The sequence below is a fragment of the Podarcis vaucheri genome, assembly GCF_965113315.1.
Source record: "Podarcis vaucheri genome assembly, chromosome: 3".
NCBI lineage: Eukaryota > Metazoa > Chordata > Lepidosauria > Squamata > Lacertidae > Podarcis > Podarcis vaucheri.
Window position 1 is genome coordinate 100534627 of NC_138761.1, and position 21002 is coordinate 100555628.

General features: G+C 44.0%; 1 protein-coding gene across 2 annotated transcripts; it reads left to right on the forward strand.

Annotated features, from left to right (window-relative positions):
• Positions 1 to 5806: 5806 nt before the first annotated feature.
• On the forward strand, positions 5807 to 19850 carry ALKAL2 (ALK and LTK ligand 2). 2 transcript variants are annotated; one of them, XM_082215705.1, is made up of 6 exons: positions 5807 to 6113; positions 8454 to 8788; positions 14971 to 15024; positions 15121 to 15201; positions 18211 to 18276; positions 19221 to 19850. In XM_082215705.1, the coding sequence occupies exons 2-5, from the start codon at positions 8518 to 8520 to the stop codon at positions 18273 to 18275; spliced, it is 471 nt and encodes a 156-aa protein (XP_082071831.1). In that variant the 5' UTR covers positions 5807 to 6113; positions 8454 to 8517; the 3' UTR covers position 18276; positions 19221 to 19850. The 2 variants fall into 2 exon arrangements, with proteins under 2 accessions (XP_082071831.1, XP_082071832.1); XM_082215706.1 differs by lacking the exon at positions 5807 to 6113 and having other exon boundaries at positions 8066 to 8788.
• Positions 19851 to 21002: the final 1152 nt, after the last annotated feature.

Consider the following 21002-nt stretch of genomic DNA (forward strand, 5'->3'; position numbering starts at 1 on the left):
TGTGAGGTATGAATTAGGTGGGCTTGCTTTAAAATGGAGAGCACTTTTGTACACGTTACTTAATGGGAGAACTGCATTACAAAATTCAGAGCCGTGCAAATTTTGAAGGGTAGCTGCATTTCAGTTTGCGTATTATTTCAGAAAGTGCAAATTGGCCCATTTCCCTCCTCAGCATAATAACAACTTCCTCTGCACTAAACCATCTCTGACAGGCATTTAGCCAGTCTTTCCTCAAAAATCTCCTGAAAAGAAAATATCACAACTTATTTATTTCCCAACCTAAAGGTGTGTCCACTATATTAAAATGCTGTTGGTACTGTGCACAGTAGGGTAAGAAGGAGCATCCACAAAGAGGTGACCTACTAGTATCTAGAGTTCCTCATAAGCACATTTTTCATATTATTCTAGATGTAAAATATCTAGCCCCTACCAGAGGGACAGATGAAGACTGTGTTTTTCTGTCTCCAATTTCTGTAAGTCCTTTTTGAAACAAATGAGTTTTGTTCATAAATCAAAGAGTGACCTCTTTCCAACCTACCTATCCTTTTTCCTTTTCTTCTTCAGGTGCATAGATATCTAAAGGACTACATGTTATACTGCAATCCCTCCTGGCTTGCAGTCACTCAAGATGACTGAAATGCTTTGCTGAGCCTCAATCTAGCTTCCATATGCATGTTGGAATCTTCAAAAAGATCCTCAGTAAATCTTCAACGCTTACTGGGAGGAAATGTCCTCTGAGATAACTGGGACCCAGATGGTTTAAGGGTTTAAAGGTCAAAAGTAGCATCTTAAATTAGGTCCTGAAATTACGTGGCAGCCAATACAGTTGTCTTACGATAGCTGATGTATAAGAATATCAGGTTGAGTTGATCAAAACCAGTGTGTCCCAAACCTCCACAAGAACATAGAATACACTTATAGGAATCTTGAATGCTTAGCCATTGTCTTTAGACAGACCTAGACTTACTTCAACTTCAGTCCTAGATTATGAAGCAACCTCCAATAGTACATGAAACAACATTTTAGCCATCTGTCTGTCTTTCCATCTGCCTGAGGATCCACCATTACCACCACCTCCATCATCAACAGACTTGCCAGTAGATGTTTGCCCAGGACTTTAAAAATGTTAAGTCTTCTATAACCATGGTTCAAACTGCCCTTTTACGTGCAGAGAGGCATGCTGGTAAAATCTTTGTGCTTCACTGCAATGATACGTTGCAGACACATTACTTGAACATCACTGAGAGAAGTATCAGATTTGTTGAGGAACTTACCCAACAGCTGGAAAGCTGAAATTTGGCTCACACATAGTCCAAGAAACCCTGATTAAGCAGTTCTGAAAACACGGCATTTTTATGTTTAAAAGTTGAAATGCACAACAGTTTTTAGCTCATAATAACAGCTAGCCCTCCAACACGGAGCAAGTCAAGCCATACATGGGGCTGAATGCTGGGCTGCAGGAGTTCCAAAACAGCCTCGGATTGGGAGGAAAGAAATTTGCAGTGGCAGGCAGGAATGCAAGTCTGAAAACGGGACAACCCATACATGTCACTTAATGCAACAGTGTGACACTTCCCCCTTCACTTGCTTTAACAATCTTGGCACTGGGAGAGAAATAATTCCCAGGGAGAGCCAGGAATATATCTCAACTTGCAGAACACAAGCTGTGTGCCTCCATCGTACAGACAGATGACACAAAACAGGGAAATACCCACATGTGTTTGTTTGAAATAGACATCTACTCCTGATTTCATTGTATAGCTCAGACTGAGTTTTTATGTATACTTGGATCTAACAATGTGTACGATCTGTCAATTTGCTAGCTTGGAAAGACCATCGCTAACAGGCTGCAAAGTTCCCCCCAAAGTGAGCTGGCTCTTGAAAACAATGGCTAAGAGCAGGGGTCAGCAAGGTTTACCTCGCCTGGACTGGTTCACTCCAGTGGAGATCCCTCTGTGGGCTGGATTGTGATTCCTAGCATCTGCGTCTCTGCAGACGCGATTTCCGGTACAGTGGAAGCGAGTTGCCATGCCGTGCTGTGCTGTGCCGGTTTAGCACAGTGCGCAAAGGCTCGCCGAAGAAGAAGAGAAGAAGAGTTTGGATTTGATATCCCGCCTTTCACTCCCTTTAAGGAGTCTTTCCCTTCCTCCCCCACAACAAACACTCTGTGAGGTGAGTGAGGCCGAGAGACTTCAAAGAAGTGTGACTGGCCCAAGGTCACCCAGCAGCTGCATGTGGAGGAGCGGAGGTGCGAACCCGGTTCCCCAGATTACGAGACTACCGCTCTTAACCACTACACCACACTGGCTCTCCCTGGGAGAGGCGGCTCAGTTTGGGGGCAGTTCGTGGGCCAGTTAAACGACCCCCGTGGGCCGCTTGTGGCCCATGGGCCTTATGTTGCCGACCCCTGGCTAAGAGCAACAAATCTCTACTGCTTCTTTAAACTTTTGCACAAGATTAAGCACATGAGTTAGGAATTTAAGCCTAGCAGTGGGTTCAGTGGCTTGCTGTTTCCTAAAGGGAGGCACTGCATACTTCCTTTTCTTTCCTGACTGTTTCCTTTTTTCTTGCTCATCTCAGCCAATGCTGTCAATGCTGGACTTCAGCAGCAACAGCAACAGCGTGGGTCGCTGCTCTCCTCACCTGGACAGGGTGCTTCTAAATATCTTGTCCTTTGCACCTGAAACATTATTTGCATTGGTAAGTACTTGATTATTTACCTAAGTCAACCAGAGTGCATCTTGATTATCTCTACTGCTTCTTCCCCCTCCCTATCCATTTCACGCAGGTTGGGAAAGGGTCACATCGTCTGATCCAACTTTCTATTTACTTTATTAGCAGAAAAGGGAGAGGTTTATATACACACAATTAGAGCAAATAGAGTTGTTCCGCTGGATCCTGTTTCAGTAGCATTTAGTCACATATTATATTGCTTAGGAGGCACCTTCAAGGAAATCTTTTTTTTTCCCTGTAGGAAAATTAATGGATTTCATGGAGACAGGGGTTGTTGTTGTTTTTAACAACAAACATACAAACACAACCATTGTTCTTTATTATTAATCATGATAATATGGTTTTGAGCACAAAACACTTTAACATTCCTTTATGTCTGTGGGAGGGTGTGTGGAATACCTGCTAGTCCCATTTTACAGGTGGCAAAACGAGCCTGGAAGCAAATGAAATAATTAGGAGAATCCGGTGAGTCCACATTGAGGTGGCGTTGCTTATTTCATTTCGTTGAAGAACTGTAATCCTGTGTGAATGTTTAACTGTACAGGTGAATAGACCATTCATGTAAGCAGTTTTCTTTTAAAAAAGCTCGCCACTGTCTAATAGTTCCAAGTGACTGTAAGCTAGTTCTGAGCAAGTCACCTGTTCAGATTCAAAACTAGTACTTGATTTGACATCCACTTCACACCTTGAGTGTACACCATATGTAGCCATGATTTACGATCACATTTAAAGGACCCATGCATGTCTGTACACACACACAGAGCAATGACTGTGGTTGCCCAATACAGACTACAGCTGATATGAAATAGGACTAGGCTTGGGAAGAGCTCACTGGGTGACCTTAAGCCATTCAGCCTCTCTCACTTTAACTTATTTTGTAGGGTTCTTCTGAAGGTAAAAAAAAAGGGGGGAAGAGTTACATATCCCATACCCTTCAGCCAGCTTATTTCACTTGTAACCAAGTCAATAAACAAGGCCAGTCTTTTTATACTGTTTCATTCTGTTTAAGTTTGTGTTTTATGGTGCACTGTGCAAACGGTTGCTTTTTAACACTGTCTTAAAATTTTGTGGTGTTTTGAATTTCAACTTTTAAAACTGGGTTTTCTATTGGTATGCTATGCCATGACTGCTGCTTTGCGAGATTCTCCTAAAAAGTAGAGTATAAATAAATGCTTGTGAGAGAAGTGAAGAAGAAGAAGAAGAAGAAGAGTTTGGATTTGATATCCCGCCTTTCACTCCCCTTCAGGAGTCTCAAAGCGGCTAACATTCTCCTTTCCCTTCCTCCCCCACAACAAACACTCTGTGAGGTGAGTGGGGCTGAGAGACTTCACAGAAGTGTGACTGGCCCAAGGTCACCCAGCAGCTGCATGTGGAGGAGCGGAGACGCGAACCCGGTTACCCAGATTACGTGACTACCGCTCTTAACCACTACACCACACTGGCTCATGAAGATTTTCATATACCGTAGTTTAGTCAGCATGTGTCCCAAACTATGAGGTGCTAGTTTTCTCAGGTCTTGCATCTGTGGTGCCATCGTGCCAAAGCATTGAGCCTAAACCATTATATATTACTACTACTACTATTACTATTCATGGAATTTCTACGCCACCCTTCATCCAAAGATAGTGCTTACTTTTTTAGAAAAGAAAATGCGTGTCGGGTTTCAAAGTCCTTTAACCACTTCTTTTTACCATTAGGTTGTGTGGACAGGTGTGTGGGTCGAGGACAACACGAAATAATTGGGAGCCTGAGGCAAAAAATAACAATAGCCATCCAAATGGTACCCTGAGGAGGCAGGAGGGCAATACCAATGAAGGAATTGCTATCTTCTAATAGTACCCTATTGCCTGAGGCTGGCCTGCTGTGATTTGAAGAGAGATAGGCACTCTGCAAATGCTCTGAAGCACTTTGGTTGATTATTACTTCACTTGTTTCTGGATTATTGTCTTACGTTTCCAACTTGATAGCAGCCACTGAACACAACTGCTGGGGTTTGTGTGCCCTGCTTGGGGATTCCCAGAACCAAGCCCAGTCTGGCCTGTCACTTCTGAAGATGGGCCAGCAGGGTCCCTTGGTGGCAGGGGGTGCCAACTTGAATAAAATACTGGGGTGAGGGGGGCAGTTAAGCCTCACCCAGTGGCGTAGCGTGGGGGGTGCAGGGGGGCCGGCTGCAACATCTGGGGGTTAGGGTTAGGGGGCGCAAATCCATGGGTTAGGGGGCGCAAATCCACGGGTTAGGGGGCGCAAATTACTTGCCTTGCCCCGGGTGCTGACAACCCACGCTACGCCACTGGCCCCACCCCACATAATTGATCCATGAAACTTTGCACAAATGCCATTGAAATGGCAGCGCCCATCAACTGGGGGTGGGTGGGCGGTGGCTCCCTCAAATATTTGGGGGGGGGCTGAAGGGACCTCTGCCCCTAGGAGTTGGCTCCTCTGCTTGGGAGAATCCACTCAAAACTGTCTCCTGCGACATTATAAGTGGCAAAGGCTCTCTCGCGTGGGCTCCTCGTCCCATCCGTCGGCTGTGAGGGACCCCCAAGCCCACATCCGCCCGCCTTACAGTAGGGGAAGGAAGGAAGGATGGGAAAGGCTCTCTTCTTCTCTCCGACGAGTGGGAACGGCATCGATCTGCCGCTTCTCGCTCCGGAAGATTATAATGTAAGCCAAGCCCCGGCTCCTCGTCTTCGCACCCCGCCCTTTCCCGCCCCACCGAACGCCGAGCGCGCCAGGCCGGGGCGAGCGGCCAAGCCTACGAGCCGCTGCTGGTAATCCCCCCCCCCTCAGCTGGCGGGCAGTGATGCCGGAGAGATGCAGCCCGCCGGGCGGGCCGAGACGAGAAGTGCGCGAGGGAGGCTGCGCGCCCCGAGGAAACGGCGGGAAGCGAGCGAGCGGGCCGGGGTGGGGGTGGGTGGTTGGGAAGGGGGGCGAAATGAATATTTCAGGCGGAGTTTCTAATTAAAGAAACTCGGGCTGCTGAGCCCCCCCCTTTCCTTCCCTCCCCCCCCCCCCTTGAGCCGGGACTGCTCGTTTTACGTCTGCGGGGAGGCAGCATAAGAAGGGACCGGGGCGGGGGAGCCGCGAGGGGAGAACTTCAGTGGCTGCGAGGCGACTCGAGGGGCTGCAGAGCGGGACTTGGGGGAGAGCCGGCCGTCCACCCACTTGCAAGTCGATACCGTCTGAGGCGGCGGCGGCGGCCACCTCGCGGATACCCTATATAAGCCTCTATAAAAGCGCGGACATGGAGTAGGTGGCGGGAGAGCGGACGGCGTGCGCGCCGGGGAAAGGAGACAGAGCGCGGCGAGAGAAGCGAGGCTCCGGCCGGCGAGGGAGGGAGCCCCGTCACACACACCGCCTCAAAGGGCGAACGGAGGCAGGTAATGCTCCCGAGCGCTCAAGGAGCAGGAGGCGACAGGGCGGACGCGCCCGGACGGCGGGAGCCACCGCGCGCCTCTCGCCAAATTCAGCCGCTCTCTGGCCAGAGGCGGCGGCGGCGTACTTGCGCTCGGGCACCTCCGGAAGGTGTCGCTCGACTGGCGCGACTCGCCGGCTGAGCGGCGAGTGAAGCGAGGGGAGGGAGCCCGACGCACCAAGCCGCCGCCCGGTCGAGCTGAGAGGGCTGTGGCACGGGCGCCCCGCTCGCCCCCTTTGCCCCCCGAGTCTTTCTCGCGGGTGGGGAAGGGAGGAGGAAGAGGAGAAGCCGAGCGCAGCAGCCGCGCTTGGAGCGGAGAGAGAGGAAAGTCCTAGCCAAAGTTAAAGCGCTTCGTTGAAATCGCCTTGATTTCAACGGGTGGAATCTCGGCTCTTCTCTTCGCGAAATCGACGGGGCTGAGAAGTGCAGAGACAGCTCTGGTTGGACCGAGCCGCCTTTTTCGAATGAATGGGTCAGCCAGATGTTCATACCTCTCTCTCTCGCTCTCTCCACGCCGGACTTGCTCAGCCTGGTACCTCCCAGATGCGCTGGCTGCGGAGAGTCGCGGACCTCAGGCATCGGGGAGGCTCCAGGCTAGCGAAGGCTGCTCTTCCTCGAGCATCCGCAAGCCACGTGGAGAAGGAGGAGGAAGGCGCGCCGGACATGGGAGGGCCGAAGGGCTTCCCAGACCCGCCGATGTGCCTGCGTAGGGTTTGGCGTCCGTGGAGAGAGGGGGTTTAGGCTGGGGGACCTGCGGCCCTCCGGATGTTGCGCTCCAGCTCCTATTAGCCCCAGCTAAGGGATGATAGGTCGAGGGTTCAGCAACATCTGGAGGACCACAAGTTCCCACTCTGCTGGTCCAAAGCATCTGAGCCTGCGCGCGTCGCTTTGGATTCTCTATGTATGGCCTCGGATGTAAGCATGTAACCACTTGATAAATTACTTGCCGAGCGAAGAGGGGAATCCCCGCCACATTTCCTCATCAGATTAGGGGGAGCAAAGAAGCGGCCAAGTTCTTCTCGGATCGAGGCATCCTGCTGACTAGCCAAGCGCGTAGGGAGCGAGTAGACTTGATAGACAGCCGTCACTGCAGAATGCCGTGAAAGCTTGCCAAACTTTTCCAGGCAAGACTCTATTTACCTGCCTGGCATTTTGCACTTGCTTCCCCCCTCCCTCGGGCTGCCTCTCCTTACGCAAAAACAGGTTTCCAAATTTCCAAAAGGAAAAGAGGAGGGGGAAGGGGGGCGGAATCCCTCAGGTCCTTTGCTTCCGCTAGAGTTTGCTTTTCATATAAAGCCATGCCGATCTCCCATAGGAAGCAGAGGGGGGGGACAAGCAAGGCTGTGGGGCAGGCTACTGAGTTGGGAGAGGCGGGGTGCCTTTGGTGCGAGGCGGGCGGGAGGAACCCGTGCGGTCCCAATTGCTGGACTTCATCTCCCATCACCCCCTGACCATTGGACATGCTGTCTGTGACTGATGGGAGTTGGAATCCGACAGCATCTCGAGGGTCCACGCTGGACCTCACCTCCGGAGTAAAGTGGCATCAGCAGTGGCGTCTCAAGGCGCCCTTTCACCACTCGGTGGCACTGCCTCTGGCTGAGAAGCATTGATTCCCACTCTTGGGGCTTCCCAGTTAAGCGAGAGGGGTGAGTAAGCCCTTCCCTTCGTGCAAGGCTCCCTCGCGTGCCAAACAAGCAAGGAGGAGTTTCATCGCTGGCGCTCAGGTCCTGCTTTGCGCTAAGAAGGGTGTCTTCTGCCAAGCTGATCTGAGCACTCCAGAAAGCAGCTCCTCTGCAAATAAATCTCTCCTGGCCCTCTGCTGCTTGTGGACTCAATGAGGGATAGGGCCGTGCTTCTTCCTTGTTTTCGAAGGGAAAAGTTTATTGATTGATTGATCTTCAGGTCCCACCCACTGCTTTTAAAACCCAAACAAAACCCAAACACCATGTGTTAAAAGTATTCGATATCCATCTTCCTGTCCTAAGCAAGCGCTCTTTAACTCCGTGGCACCAAGAGCAAGGGCAGTGAGTTCAGTCAGGACCAAGCGAGTGAGACGCGAATGCCGCTGGGGAATTCAATTGCCTTCTTCTTGCTACTAGATCCTACTTGGCTAAAGAGCAGAGAGAGCTGCCAGCTGATTATCTAGGTCCTCCCCCTCTTTTAAGTAAAAGAGAGAGAGGGAGAGAAGGCAGAGGTTAGAAAATCTGGGCACTCTCAACTTGAAGGAAGAATAATTGCTTTAACTTGCCACCCACTGTTCGCGTAGATGTGACACCTGGCAGTGACACTTATCTCCCCTCCACAGCTGGTTTCAGGGAGTGGACTAGGAAAGTGGCTCCATCTATCCCTCGTTTGACCTCGGAAGCGCCATGGGCCGATTCCTGAGATCTCCTGCGTTGGTGGGGCTGGTGCTGGCGATGCTTTCAGCGGGACATTGCGAAGAGAGACCCGAATCTAGCGCAGGGCTGAAGGAAAGGCAGAACCTCTTAAACCTGATCATGGAGATCATTCAGGAACTGAAAAAATACCACCTGGAGGAGGACGAGGAGAACGGGGTTCAGTACAAACAAGACTATCTTTTGGACCGGAGAAGGGAAGTAGTACCCGATTATGGATCTTACTCAGAAGAACAGAGAGTTGGTAAGTCAAATAATACTACATTGTGTTAGAGGAGACACTGCAACCTGTTACGTTCATTTTCCTTTTTGCGTTAAACTTTAGAAAACGGGGAGCTCGGTCATCAAGCTGCCAGTTTGCATCTGAGAAATCTCGGGGGTGGGGGGAGGCTTGCAAATTGCTCCAGTCCTTAATTGTGCAGCGGATTCCTCAATAACCGCTCTGAAGGGAAACGCCGGACTAGCAAAGCTCCCCTCGCGTTGAACGAGGAATAACCATGCTACGCCCCCCTTCAGCGATCGATGGCGCTGAAGAGCAAATTAATAGGTTGAAATCCGAGAAGCATCATCTAAAGGAGATCACTTTGCGATGTATGTGCTCCGAGGCTCGCTAACAGTTCCTTGTCTGTTACTCTAGTCTAGTGAATTGCAAATCTGAAACTCCCAGAAGTTTCTTTTTAAAAGTTTTCCATAGTTCGAGGGTTCCCGTCCCAATAGACTGGTTTGCATCAGTATAAGGCAACTACAATTGATTACTGCTAGTCACTCGGATATCTCCCACAGGTTTTCTGCTTCTTTAAAGTTTCTTTTTTTCTAGATTTTATTTTGAAGGTTAAGCAAATTTAAATTGCACTGATTTTAATAGATGAGTGAAGTAGTTCTACAGTTCTGTATAAGGGGCCTGAAAAGCACAGGACTGTAACAATATACTGATGAGGAGAAATTTAGAACAAAGCAGGAAAAATATAATTACAAGTGCAAAGTATTGTATTGAAGAATGTTATAAGCAGTTGGCTGCAGGCGAGTTTTTGGTTGACACCTGGAAACCTCCCTTAGCAACTAAATTGCATTGGTTGAATGAATATTTTTCAGTTTCTCATATGGAATGTGGTTTTTTTAAGTTATCTGAAGAAGATCTTTGAAGCAGGTCTGCTATCAGCTGTTTAGAGCAGTCTTCAGTACAACAATGTTTGAGCTATGCTATTGTTTGCAAGCTTTGTGGAAATGAACACTTTGCAACTGGAATGATATTTTGTCATTTTCTGTAAACTTCTTATTAAGGCTACTTGTAGTCATACCTTGAAAGAGTAGCATGACAGTTTTTTCAGCTGCAATGCAAGCTGTACTCCACTCCTCATGCTTTATCAACCAGAAAACAACCTCCAGCTTGCAAGCACCCTTCCCTGGCTTTGAGACAGCCAACTTTTTTTTTTAGTCCCCTCTAGGTATCCAACTTGTTTATTTGCTGTGGTTGTACATTGTTTAACTTAGAAATCTGCTCAGATTGGGGAGATAGCTTTGTGACTGGCACAAGGGCGAACCAATCAGCATTACACATAGTCCAGCCCTTAAGAGGGAGGTGCTTCATGATTGATACAAGGGCCAGCCCATCAGTGCTGTCCAAAACTGATTTCAGCTCCAAACCAAAGCAGCAGCTATCCTGCCCCAATTCTCCAAACAAGGCTGTGTATATACATAAGGTATGCAGAAAATGTGGCAGCATTACTCATTGCTGAAATGTAAGCAGTTCTCTCTCTTTCCTGCTACTCTTCAGAAATCAATGATAGTGCTTGTACTGGCTGGGTTTGTCTCTGTTATGTATTGAGAAATGCTATAATTATATTTCTATGCCTGTGTTTTTGACACCATAAACATGTTTCTGGAAAGAAGTCTTACCAATGGCAAATTTTCAGTTTAAGAACTGTCTGTTCCCTGGACCAGAAATCAGAACTAGTTGCAGACTAAAAAAATAGCCAATTTTAGTCGTGCTTATATCACTGGAACTTTAATTCTTTAAAATCATACTATTTGGCTTAACTGGCCATTAGTTACTCTGAAACAGCATTTCTTTGTTGGGGTTTAATTCTGCTGTAAATTATTTCAGAAATTTGGCTTTAGACAATTAGACTACAATTCTGTGTGTACTTTCCTGGGGGTAAGTGCCATTGAATTCACAGGATTGCACTGTCAAATTTTACATATAATAATAAAAGATTTGCAGACTACACTTGCAAGTCCCTTGAAAATGGGAATTTAGGCTTATCATAAATACTTGCCAATTAGAGCAAATACAGTTGATCTGCTGGGTCCTGTTTGAGTAGTGCTTAGGAGGCACCTTAGAGGAATGGGGAAGATTTAGACGACACCCCATGGGTGGCACTGAATTGCTCCCCCTCTGCAAGTAAATGGCTATAAAGCACGACAGGAAAAGAAAAGGGGAGATTCTAAAAGCCTGAAAAAAGTTATATACTGAAAAACACCCAAAATTCTGATGCATTTAGAACTTGGGAGGTTTTCCTTTAAAGAGTAATTGTTGTTGACAAAGTGAGAGTTCCTACAGAGAGTTCTCAATAAACACAGTACTCAAGTATACCATTGCTATTGAGCAACAATAACCAGGCAGTGGGTGCTAAAATTTTCAGAAAGTGAAATTTCACTTGCAAGGGTTCCACATGCCTTTGTAGATTCAATCTATCTGTAGTTATTCTAATACAACAACAACAATCTTTATTACAGTCCAGAGACCCAACAGTTATTCTAATAAGATACAGATCCTCTCTTCCGCTCCTGTCAGCCACTATAATATGCTAATGTCAGCTAATGTTTAATAAGATTTGCATCCAGATCTAAACAAGCTCATTCCAAAGTAAATTCTCAAAGTAATAAGGTTGCTTGGGATTGCAGCTTTGGGTTGTATACAATACTGTGCATTCGCTGACTTAAAATGCTGAGTTACTTTATAAATTTCCACTATTTTGCACAATATATGCATAATATACACAATTCAGCTAGTCACAGGAAAAGCAAGGAACTTTGCAAGACCCTGAAATCTAGGTCAGGTACCAGGCTTGAGTGACCCATCAGTGCTGTTGATGGACAGCCATGGTGCTGATGCAGATTCCCTGCCTTGTGCTCCGATTGGGTCCTTCTGGCACCGGTGCCTATTGGCCCACCCCTGTGAGCTTATCCAACAGCACCAACACTCTTATTTGGGGAGCAAAAGTGGCTACTAGTTTGAATTTGTGCCTGGTGGTCACTATTTAAAATTCCCTACACCGCAACGCTCCAGAGCACCTGGCAAATTCTGCACCATTGCATTATGAGAAATATAAAATGGCAGCTGTCCAGTACTGACCAGAATCAAACAAATGCCCACCTCTCCTAGGAAACCCACCATCACCAATACAATCGCTTAGGTGGCATTGGCACTAATCGGTGACATGTACTGCAGGAGGTCCAGGCAAGGTAAACATCAGCATCACTGGTCTCCCCAAAGTGTATAAGCCCCAGTATCTGCCCAAGTGTGCTGGATGTTGACTCGTTAATTGAATCTGTTAGTTGAATCCGGCCTATTATGTAGAAGAAGCCTGTAAAATTATAGGATTTATTGCTTATTGTGCTGGATATAGGTCAGAGCGTTGGTCTCCCTGCTACATGGAAAACACCCCTTCATACAGTAAACTGGCACATCAAGAACAGTCATCTAAATTTCTCCCTGTACAAGATTTTATTTTTTGTTTGTCAGGCAGGCGGATGAATGGTTTTAAATATATATATAAGAGAGGAGCACTCAAAAATATGACTCCAGCTGCAGTTTGAAATCATAGAATCCATCACAGTCTGCATCAGCCTTCCCTAACATGGTGCTATTCATGTTTTGGACAACTTTCGTGAGGAATGTGTTAGAAACAGATTTCACACTGAAAACCTGCTTAACTAACAGCTTGAGCTTGATGTAGAACCACTGTGCAGCACTTAATTAGAGCACAACAGCTGAAGTAGAACCTGTTCTAATCAAAATAAAACTGTGCTGAAGCAACTTGCCAACTTCTGAAAGGCTTTCCCCCAGCAGTCTCGCTATCATTGCAAGGAACTACTAGCCAGAACTCTACCTATCAATCATCTAATGCCTGACTGTCCCCTGAGGGACTTTTGAAAGAAACGTCTAAGCATTTAAGGTGGTGCATGACACAATTAGGTCAAATATTATAAGGTCAATTCAACTGAGCTTGACTATGCTTAGAAGCACTGTAAATAAATGGTGAATTTCGAGAATGTCTAAAACTTACCAGTGAATCAGATCTGGTTGGAAGTAGTTCTGACTTTAAATGCAATAAAGAGGTCCCAGGAGAATTCAAAGGCCACTTAGGCATTCATTTATGGTAAAAAAAAGACAAGTGTAGCATTTCATGTGCAATCAACACGGATGTCTTAATGTAAGTAACAAAAAGCAATAAAATGTGACAGTAAATCAAGGAGACAGCCACAAGGAGCTAAAGAGGATTTCAACGAACTAGTTGCATTCCCCTCCATTTAATACCGGATGTGGGAAAGCAAACCACATGAGTAAGAAGCAAGTAAATTATGTTGTCCTCCCTTACAAAACTGTGGTTACATTTCCTGAAAATATGCTCCTATTCAGTCAGTTTCTCAGACCATGCTTGATGAACATTTGTCCTGGATAACAAAATGCAATTATTTGAGAGGAATTAAGCTTAGGAACTAAATAGGGCACTGCAGATTCTGTTATGCCAAACTCCAGGTTCTTCATTATGGGTGTCTATACCTTTGTATCAGTAAGTGTACAGTCATACCTTGGGTTACAGATGCTTCAGGTTGCGTGTTTTCGGGTTGCGCACTGCGCCGAACCCGGAAGGACTGGAATGGGTTACTTCCAGGTTTCGGTGCTCGCACATGCGCAGAAGCCCCAAATTGCGATCTGCGCATGCGCAGACTGTGGGTCTGTGGGTTGTTCGCTATGGGTTGCGAACACGCCTCCCACACAGATCACGTTCACAACCCTGTATGTGTAAAACCACATGATGCAAATTTCTTTGTTAACATGAACATGGAGCAACAGCTGGTCTCTGACATGTCAGCAGATTTGCATGTTTTACTGACACTCCCATTAATCATCACATACCCAAGCAGTGGCACCTGTGTTTCAACAGCTCAACTCAGATGCACAAACATGGTGCAGTCTGAATGTCTAGAAAGGTGACTCGGAAACTACAACTAGTCCAGAATGCGGCATCTAGACTGATGACAGGGAGTGGCCGCCAGGACCATATCACATGGGTCCTAAAGGATCTTCATTGGCTCCCAGTATGTTTCCGAGCACAATTCCAAGTGTTGGTGCAGACCTTTAAAGCCCTACATGGTCTCAGTCCTGTACACCTGAGGGAGCGTCTCCACTCCCACTGTCTAGCTCCAAGGACCTTCTGGCGGTTCCCTCACTGCGAGAATGAAGTTACAGGGAACCAGGCGGAAGGCCTTCTCAGTAGTGGCACTCGCCCTGTGGAACTCCCTCCTGTCAGATGTCAAACAGATAAACAACTATATGATTTTTTAGAACACATCTGAAGGCAGCCCGGTATAGGGAAGTTTTAAATATTTGGTGTTTTATTGTGTTTTTATATTCTGCTGCCCAGATTGGCTGGGGCAACCCAGTCAGATGGGTGGAAGAATGATAATGATAATGATAATATTAGGTGTTATGCAAACTAACAAAAGATGTTCATGGACTTGGAATTCCAAAATGTAGGGCACATTCATATTGTTCAGTTAAGGTGTCCTGTTTCCTCCCCCAATTACATCAGAAGAGCTAAACCAGGAGCAGCTAGAAGAGCCATGGCATTCTTTCTTGTGAAGAAAGAGATGGGCAGCCAGAGTGGAATCCAATGTACCACTAAATCTCTTAAAACTTGTACATACAAGAGCTGCCTAGAAGCAAGAAACATTTACATTTGGAGTAGGACAGAAGCTGACTGCTTTTGCTCAAAAGCCATCCCACTTGATTTCAATGGCACTTGCTCTCCAGAATTGTGAACAAAATTAAATTCAATCCCAGCTGTCTTTAACTCAAAATATTACTGATTTTAGTAGGTGTTAAATGCTATTAACACTTGGCTAGGTGTATCTAGGTGGTGTTTTTTTTTTTTAGAAAATGAGAATTTTACAAAGGGCAAATAATGAGCCTACAATTGGTTTTTAAGATCCATGAAAACGCCACTGCCTTTTTCAACCAGTTTAACATCTTAAAATGAAAAACCTCTGGAAGCTAAATGTAATAATAATAATAATAATAATAATAATAATAATAATAATAATAAATAATAATAATAGTAATTTATTTATACCCCTGTATATAAATGTACAGAACATGAATGATGATTCTGTTACAATGTCCTTCATTCCTTTTAACAGAAATAGTTCCTAGAGATCTGAGAATGAAAGACAAGTTTTTAAACCATTTAACAGGTAAGCAGAATTTAACATTCTATCATGGTACTTTTGTCTGTAATTATCCTCATATGGTACTAATTCAACTGATCCACTAATTCTTTTCTCCCCCAGGTCATCTTTATTTTGGTCCAAAATGCACTAAACACTTTCATAGACTTTACCATCATACAAGAGACTGCACCATTCCTGCATGTAAGTGCTATCACCCAAGAATCCATTGCCAGACATTTAATTTAGTTGCATTTAATAAAGAGCTGTCTTCCAATGCAATTATTATTCAGTTTATTTAAGGAGTTTGTGGAATTACAGTAATTAAAGAGACTGCTGTATAGTGAGACTCAAATGTCAATATTCAGGGATGTACTCAACTCGCTTTTACACAAGAGTATATGCACTGAAGCAATGGACATAAGCTAGTCATGGTTATTAATTTCAGTGGGTTAGTTGAAGACAACCAGCAGTACCTATAAGTGTGAACTATGAGTTTCATCTTAAATTTCTTAAGCATAGGGCAACATCCAGCATCATGTGAGCAGACGTCTCCCTACAGATCTGCTTCATAGGGTCTTCCAACCACCCAGGGCAGATGTTGGGAGTTTGCAAGTGGGAGAACCCATTCTGTCAACAGCAGTCATTCTGCTGGTAGACAGACACTGTTGGATTTCACTCACAGAGTTGCAATCCACGGGACAATATTTTAAGTGCTATTGCTGTGACTCCTGCAAGAGGTCTCATGGCTTTAACTATCAACTTAAAATGTACTTTCCACAGGCAGCTCAAATTTGTATGCCAATTATCTGTCAACTCCTTTGCCTTTGGTTTGCAATATAGTAACTTGGAACTTAACAGTACATCAGAGAACAGACATTAAAGAATAAAATCTGGGTTTGCAACACTGGGATATATATATATATATAGAGAGAGAGAGAGAGAGAGAGAGAGAGATGCACAAGCAGTTAAGTTGTTGTTTAACTGGCAGAAGTCACAGCTGACAGCAATGCCACACTTATTAAAATGATGCATTTCCTTACATTCCAGGGATTGCCCAAAGCCAAAATCGCATATAGTCAAAACACACTGGGTTCAATGGTGGGTGGGATTGCCAAAGTCATTTCTCCAAGAGCCCTGGCCCCTTTTTATTTTTCGTCATGCATGTAAAGCTGAATGTGCACATGTTAAATGCCTGTAAATTGCGGGCTTACTGTACACCCATAATCCAAGAGCCTAAGAATGATAACTATGACTCTTAACTATTGTGTTTGGGTTCTCCCCCCCCCAACCTATGCACACCATTTTGGGGAAAAATATATTATATAGTTATGAGGCAGCACTAATTGAACAGTTCCCATCCAGCTGGTTTTACCCTGTTGCACATCACTGCTTGGGCTGCTGATTAGTTTCTCAACAGATAGTCCTCTCAACAGATAGCTGATAGATTATATGAGTGTGATATAGGGAGGAGTACTTAATGGTGCATCTTTAATGTCTGTTCCCCCAGTAGCCTTAGCCTGACTTGGCAGCCATTTAAATACCTTGACTCACAATTTGATTGTTTATTCTTGGCAACTGTGCATAAAAAAAACTACTTGCATGTGCAAGTCAGACACATGTCATTTGCTGTATTAGAGAAAATTACTAATTCTACTGCCAATCACAGAAGAATTAATTCCCTTACTAGATTAACTGTGTTTTTGTAGTATCCAAAAACCGTAACAGCGGGGCTTTTACACACACATTAATGTTTTGGCCTTCAAAGTAGGTTGCAGAACGATTTAAGTCAAATGTGAAGGCTCCCAAAATAGTTTCTTTTCAGGCTGTAGTTCACATAAAATTGATTATCTGAATGAATTTTGCAGGTGTACATCTTTCATAAGCTTAGTAGTTTGATAAGCAGCCTAAAAGTTTGATCCTTGCCATTAGATTTTACAAAGTCTAGAGTTTTCACAAATTGCTCACCTTCAGACAGTAATATGAACAAGCCTTTTCTCTGCACATGCAGTCTGTATGCAAGGCTCTAATTAACCAGTTTTCCATTTCATACTATGCTCACCAACTTTGGAACAAGTCATGATATTAAGCCATGGTTTGAAGCTGAGATACTATCCTAGCTCAGATGAAATGAGAAACTGCGGTTAACGGAAGACTTTCTGATTGGCTTGCTCACATCAGAAATGGAGGAGCAAAGGGCCTGTATGCATAGATCAAATCCTTGCTCATATCTTGATTTATTAACCTAGAGATATGATTATCTTACTGTGAACATTTCATTGTCCCATATTCAAGCTTTCCACCAAGTGTACATGTTATATGAGCTGGGACCAATCCTGACTGATGTATATACAGTAGCAGATACAAGTTGGCAATATTCACACTATTACATTTTTGTACACACAACTAAAATGTAATCTGTGGCTCAAATAAAGGGCAAGAAATTCAAACTGAAGATGAGCAGTGCTCTAGTTTTTATCCCCTTCGAGTTTTCAGCTTCAGATTATTATCAGTCTTTGCTAGTTCATTGTAGTAGAAAATGAGAATTTTCATTTTATGGAACGAACACCACAATTTTATTTGCTATCCTGCATACCTAAGCTGTCCAGGCATGCATTGCAGCTATTTCTCCTGTGCATGTTCATAGCCATGGGAGCGAGCTGTTTACATGTGCACATCTGTTTCTTCTTGAGAGGTGCTTTCTTCAAGGCCAGTCTGCATAGCATTATACATGCAAAAGCATATAAATCAATTCGTTCTGCGAGTTTTTTCATCTTGCGAATTTTTCGTCTTGCGAAGCACCACTGTACACTGTTCAAGCAATGCACCCTGGGTATTAACGGTTTTAAGAAAAAGGAAACAAACTTGCAAGACGTTTTTGTCTTGCAAAGCAAGCCCATAGCGAAATTTGTCTTGCGAAGCAACTCAAAAAACGAAAAACTCTTTCGTCTTGCGAGTTTTTCGTCTTGTGAGGCATTCGTCTTGCAAGGTACCACTGTAAAATCGCTTTAAAAACTAAAAAAATCTCATTTATACAGCCAGATTCCTAAGCAAAGAATTCAAACTTATAACTTAAAAATAAATGGTTTCAAAATGAATTGCAACAGGCTTGCAGTTCCTTGTATAACCTTACGATAATAAACTTTTTTTAAAAAAAAACCCTCAGGTTATGCCGGGTTGTTTGTTAACTTCTATTTATGATCTTTTCACTAGACTATAAAAGATGTGCCAGGCTTCTTACTCGGTTGGCAGTAAGTCCAATGTGCACGGAAGGATAAGGTAAGCTTTTTGAAAGGACCAATTGCACACTGCCTGTATATGCATAGCAACATCACCATTGTGGATCTGATACAATTAATGAGCATTGCGCAATAGCTCTTTGGAGAAGGTATTCCCCTTTCAGAGAGAATGACACAACACCCTTCACTCGGCAAAATACCAGCCATAAATAAAAGGATACCCCCTACCGGAAAGCAGCATAAAGACTCTCAGACATCAAGGGTGAATTCATAGCTGTATGCAGTTAGCAGATAGTGAAACAAAGCACATCCATGCACAGCTAATTTTCAGGGGCTGAGTCAGCATCCGTTTCTATGTATTGACACTGGGTCTCTATTTAAAGTTACAGGTTGATTATGCCATATTTGAATGCAGCTTAAAAATATACATGTAGGAGTGATTAGTCTATCTATAATACAGTTATAATGTAGTTGAAGCATGAACAAACGTTATGTGCATTCAGCTGAATCTGTCTCCAGAACTGCACATTTATATTTCACTGAAATACCAACTTAACAACAGTAAGCAATATCAAGAATCAAAACCAATTCATTTCTCTTGGAATCAACACTGAGATTGAGATCCTTTTCAGCCCTTGTGGTCAGTCATCCCAGGGATGATGGGCATTGTAGTCCCAAAACATCTGGAGGGCCGAGTTTGGGGGTGCCTGTCATATAAGAATGATTGCCACAAGTAGGGAAATCAGTGTATTTAAGAAGTAAAAATATAGCGTAGGCCTTGGAGTATCCAAGAGCTGGTCCTCATGAACTGTGAAGGCTTTATCTCACTTACCTAAATCCCCATCCCTTGACAGCAAATGGTAACCGACCAAGAGTTTTGTATGCCAGATTGTGCAGCAAAAACAAAAGTGAAATATTTTGCTCACTTGAAAACCGAGAAACTAATATTTTGTGGTGGGCGGTGTTGTCTTGTCTTTGCTTCAGATGTTACTACTATCAAGGGAAAAAGCTATTATCAAGAACCAAGAGAAGTGCCTTGGAAACCAACAGGGAAATTGAACTTACCATCTTTGTAACATATTCCATTGTGAACAAGAGATTTATTTTTGCAAGTTGATAGACTACTTCCCATAAAATCTTTAAAACATGTGTTTTCTATTCTGTCACCACTGTTTACAGATACACATTTTTTTCTGGTAGTTTTTCTACCATAACAATTTAAAATGTTTCATACTTTAAGGCCACCCTATATCAGAAGTGTTGCATTGCCAAAAAATTCAGTGAATTATCAACCTCCCAAGTAAGAACATGTTTCATTTAGAGACGTCATGGGACACTTTCAAGGAAGCCTTCCTGTGGAGAAGGTTACCTTTCTTACTTATGGAATTCAAAGTGTTTGGTTACAAATGTTTCATAAATCTGTTATGGTGTACTCTTACCGAGTGCAAACTGCATGCCATGTGGAAGAGACAAACATGTTTTAAGTAAAACTTGGATTCTGCATCCACTAAAATGCCATCTGTTTCCTGTACAATAGAGGTATGAACATTCCAGCTAAATGTGCAATATGTAAATACTGTAAATAACATACATAATAAAGTGTTGGGTTTATAACTTGGCTCTTCATCATTCTTTTTCTTCCTACTTGTAGTACTTAAGGTGGGAAAAAACTGCACTAGACCAAAGACATCAAATTCCTTTCCAAAGTGGGGATGTTTCATGTGATGAGAACATGATGGGAACATGCCCCGAGGTGGGCTTCATGTGGGCTAACAGCATCCTTGCAAACAGTTCATTCAGAATGGTAACCCACCCATGACTCTACTTGCCTGTGCAACCACCTTTCCCATCCTGCCAAGTCACCATTATCAGGGCTTCTTAAAATAGCCATCTCTATCCAATTCAATACTGTAGCTATAATTAATGGAAGTAAGGTAAATGTTGCTCTTGTCCCTCCCCTCTAAGTGTTGCCTTGGGATCCAGTCAATATGAAACATTCATTTCAATATACCTGCAACACCTGAAGGTTTTTCCCTTAAATGGAGGTTTGAAAGCAACCACAGAAAAGTGTTCCATGTGTATCAGGATCGGAGATTCAGATGTTCACTTGTATTTCATGCAGGTTTAAAAAAACAACAACCAAGGTGTATTCAAAGTAATTAGCTACATTATAAAACTAAAGCAATGAAAACATTACAAGGATCAATGCAGCTAAGCTGATCCTTTTCCTATTTTATTTGCTCTTGTATTTTCAAGTCAATTGGTATGACAGTTAACTTTAGTATGGCTGTAAATTTTACAGGAATAAAACTTAACATTTTTATTAAAACAAAAATATATTCCTAGCAGCACTTGAGCATAGCCTATTAAAATAAATTATAGCTATTTGCCTCTGAATTTCCTATGACATTTTAAATCAATAGCTATGGAGTTTTGCATGCAATGAAATTCAGCTCTGGGTATATTTTAAATCCAGCAGGGTTGTTATTTGGGGGGAATGGGAAAGGTACCCAAAATATGGATCTAATCTCAAAGACCGCTATTTCTGCTTTAATGAAAAAAAATTAAAAAATTGTCCAGTAGCTACTGGACAATTTTTTTATTTATTTCGACTGCATCAGACCAACACGGCTACCTACCTGAATCTAGATGCTTTAAAGAAAGTTTGCCCTCAACATTCAGTAAACGTGTAATATTTTCTAGTAGCACCTCCCTGCCCATGCTAGTCCTTAACCAGAGACATGCCAGTCCAGGAGCATCAACAGG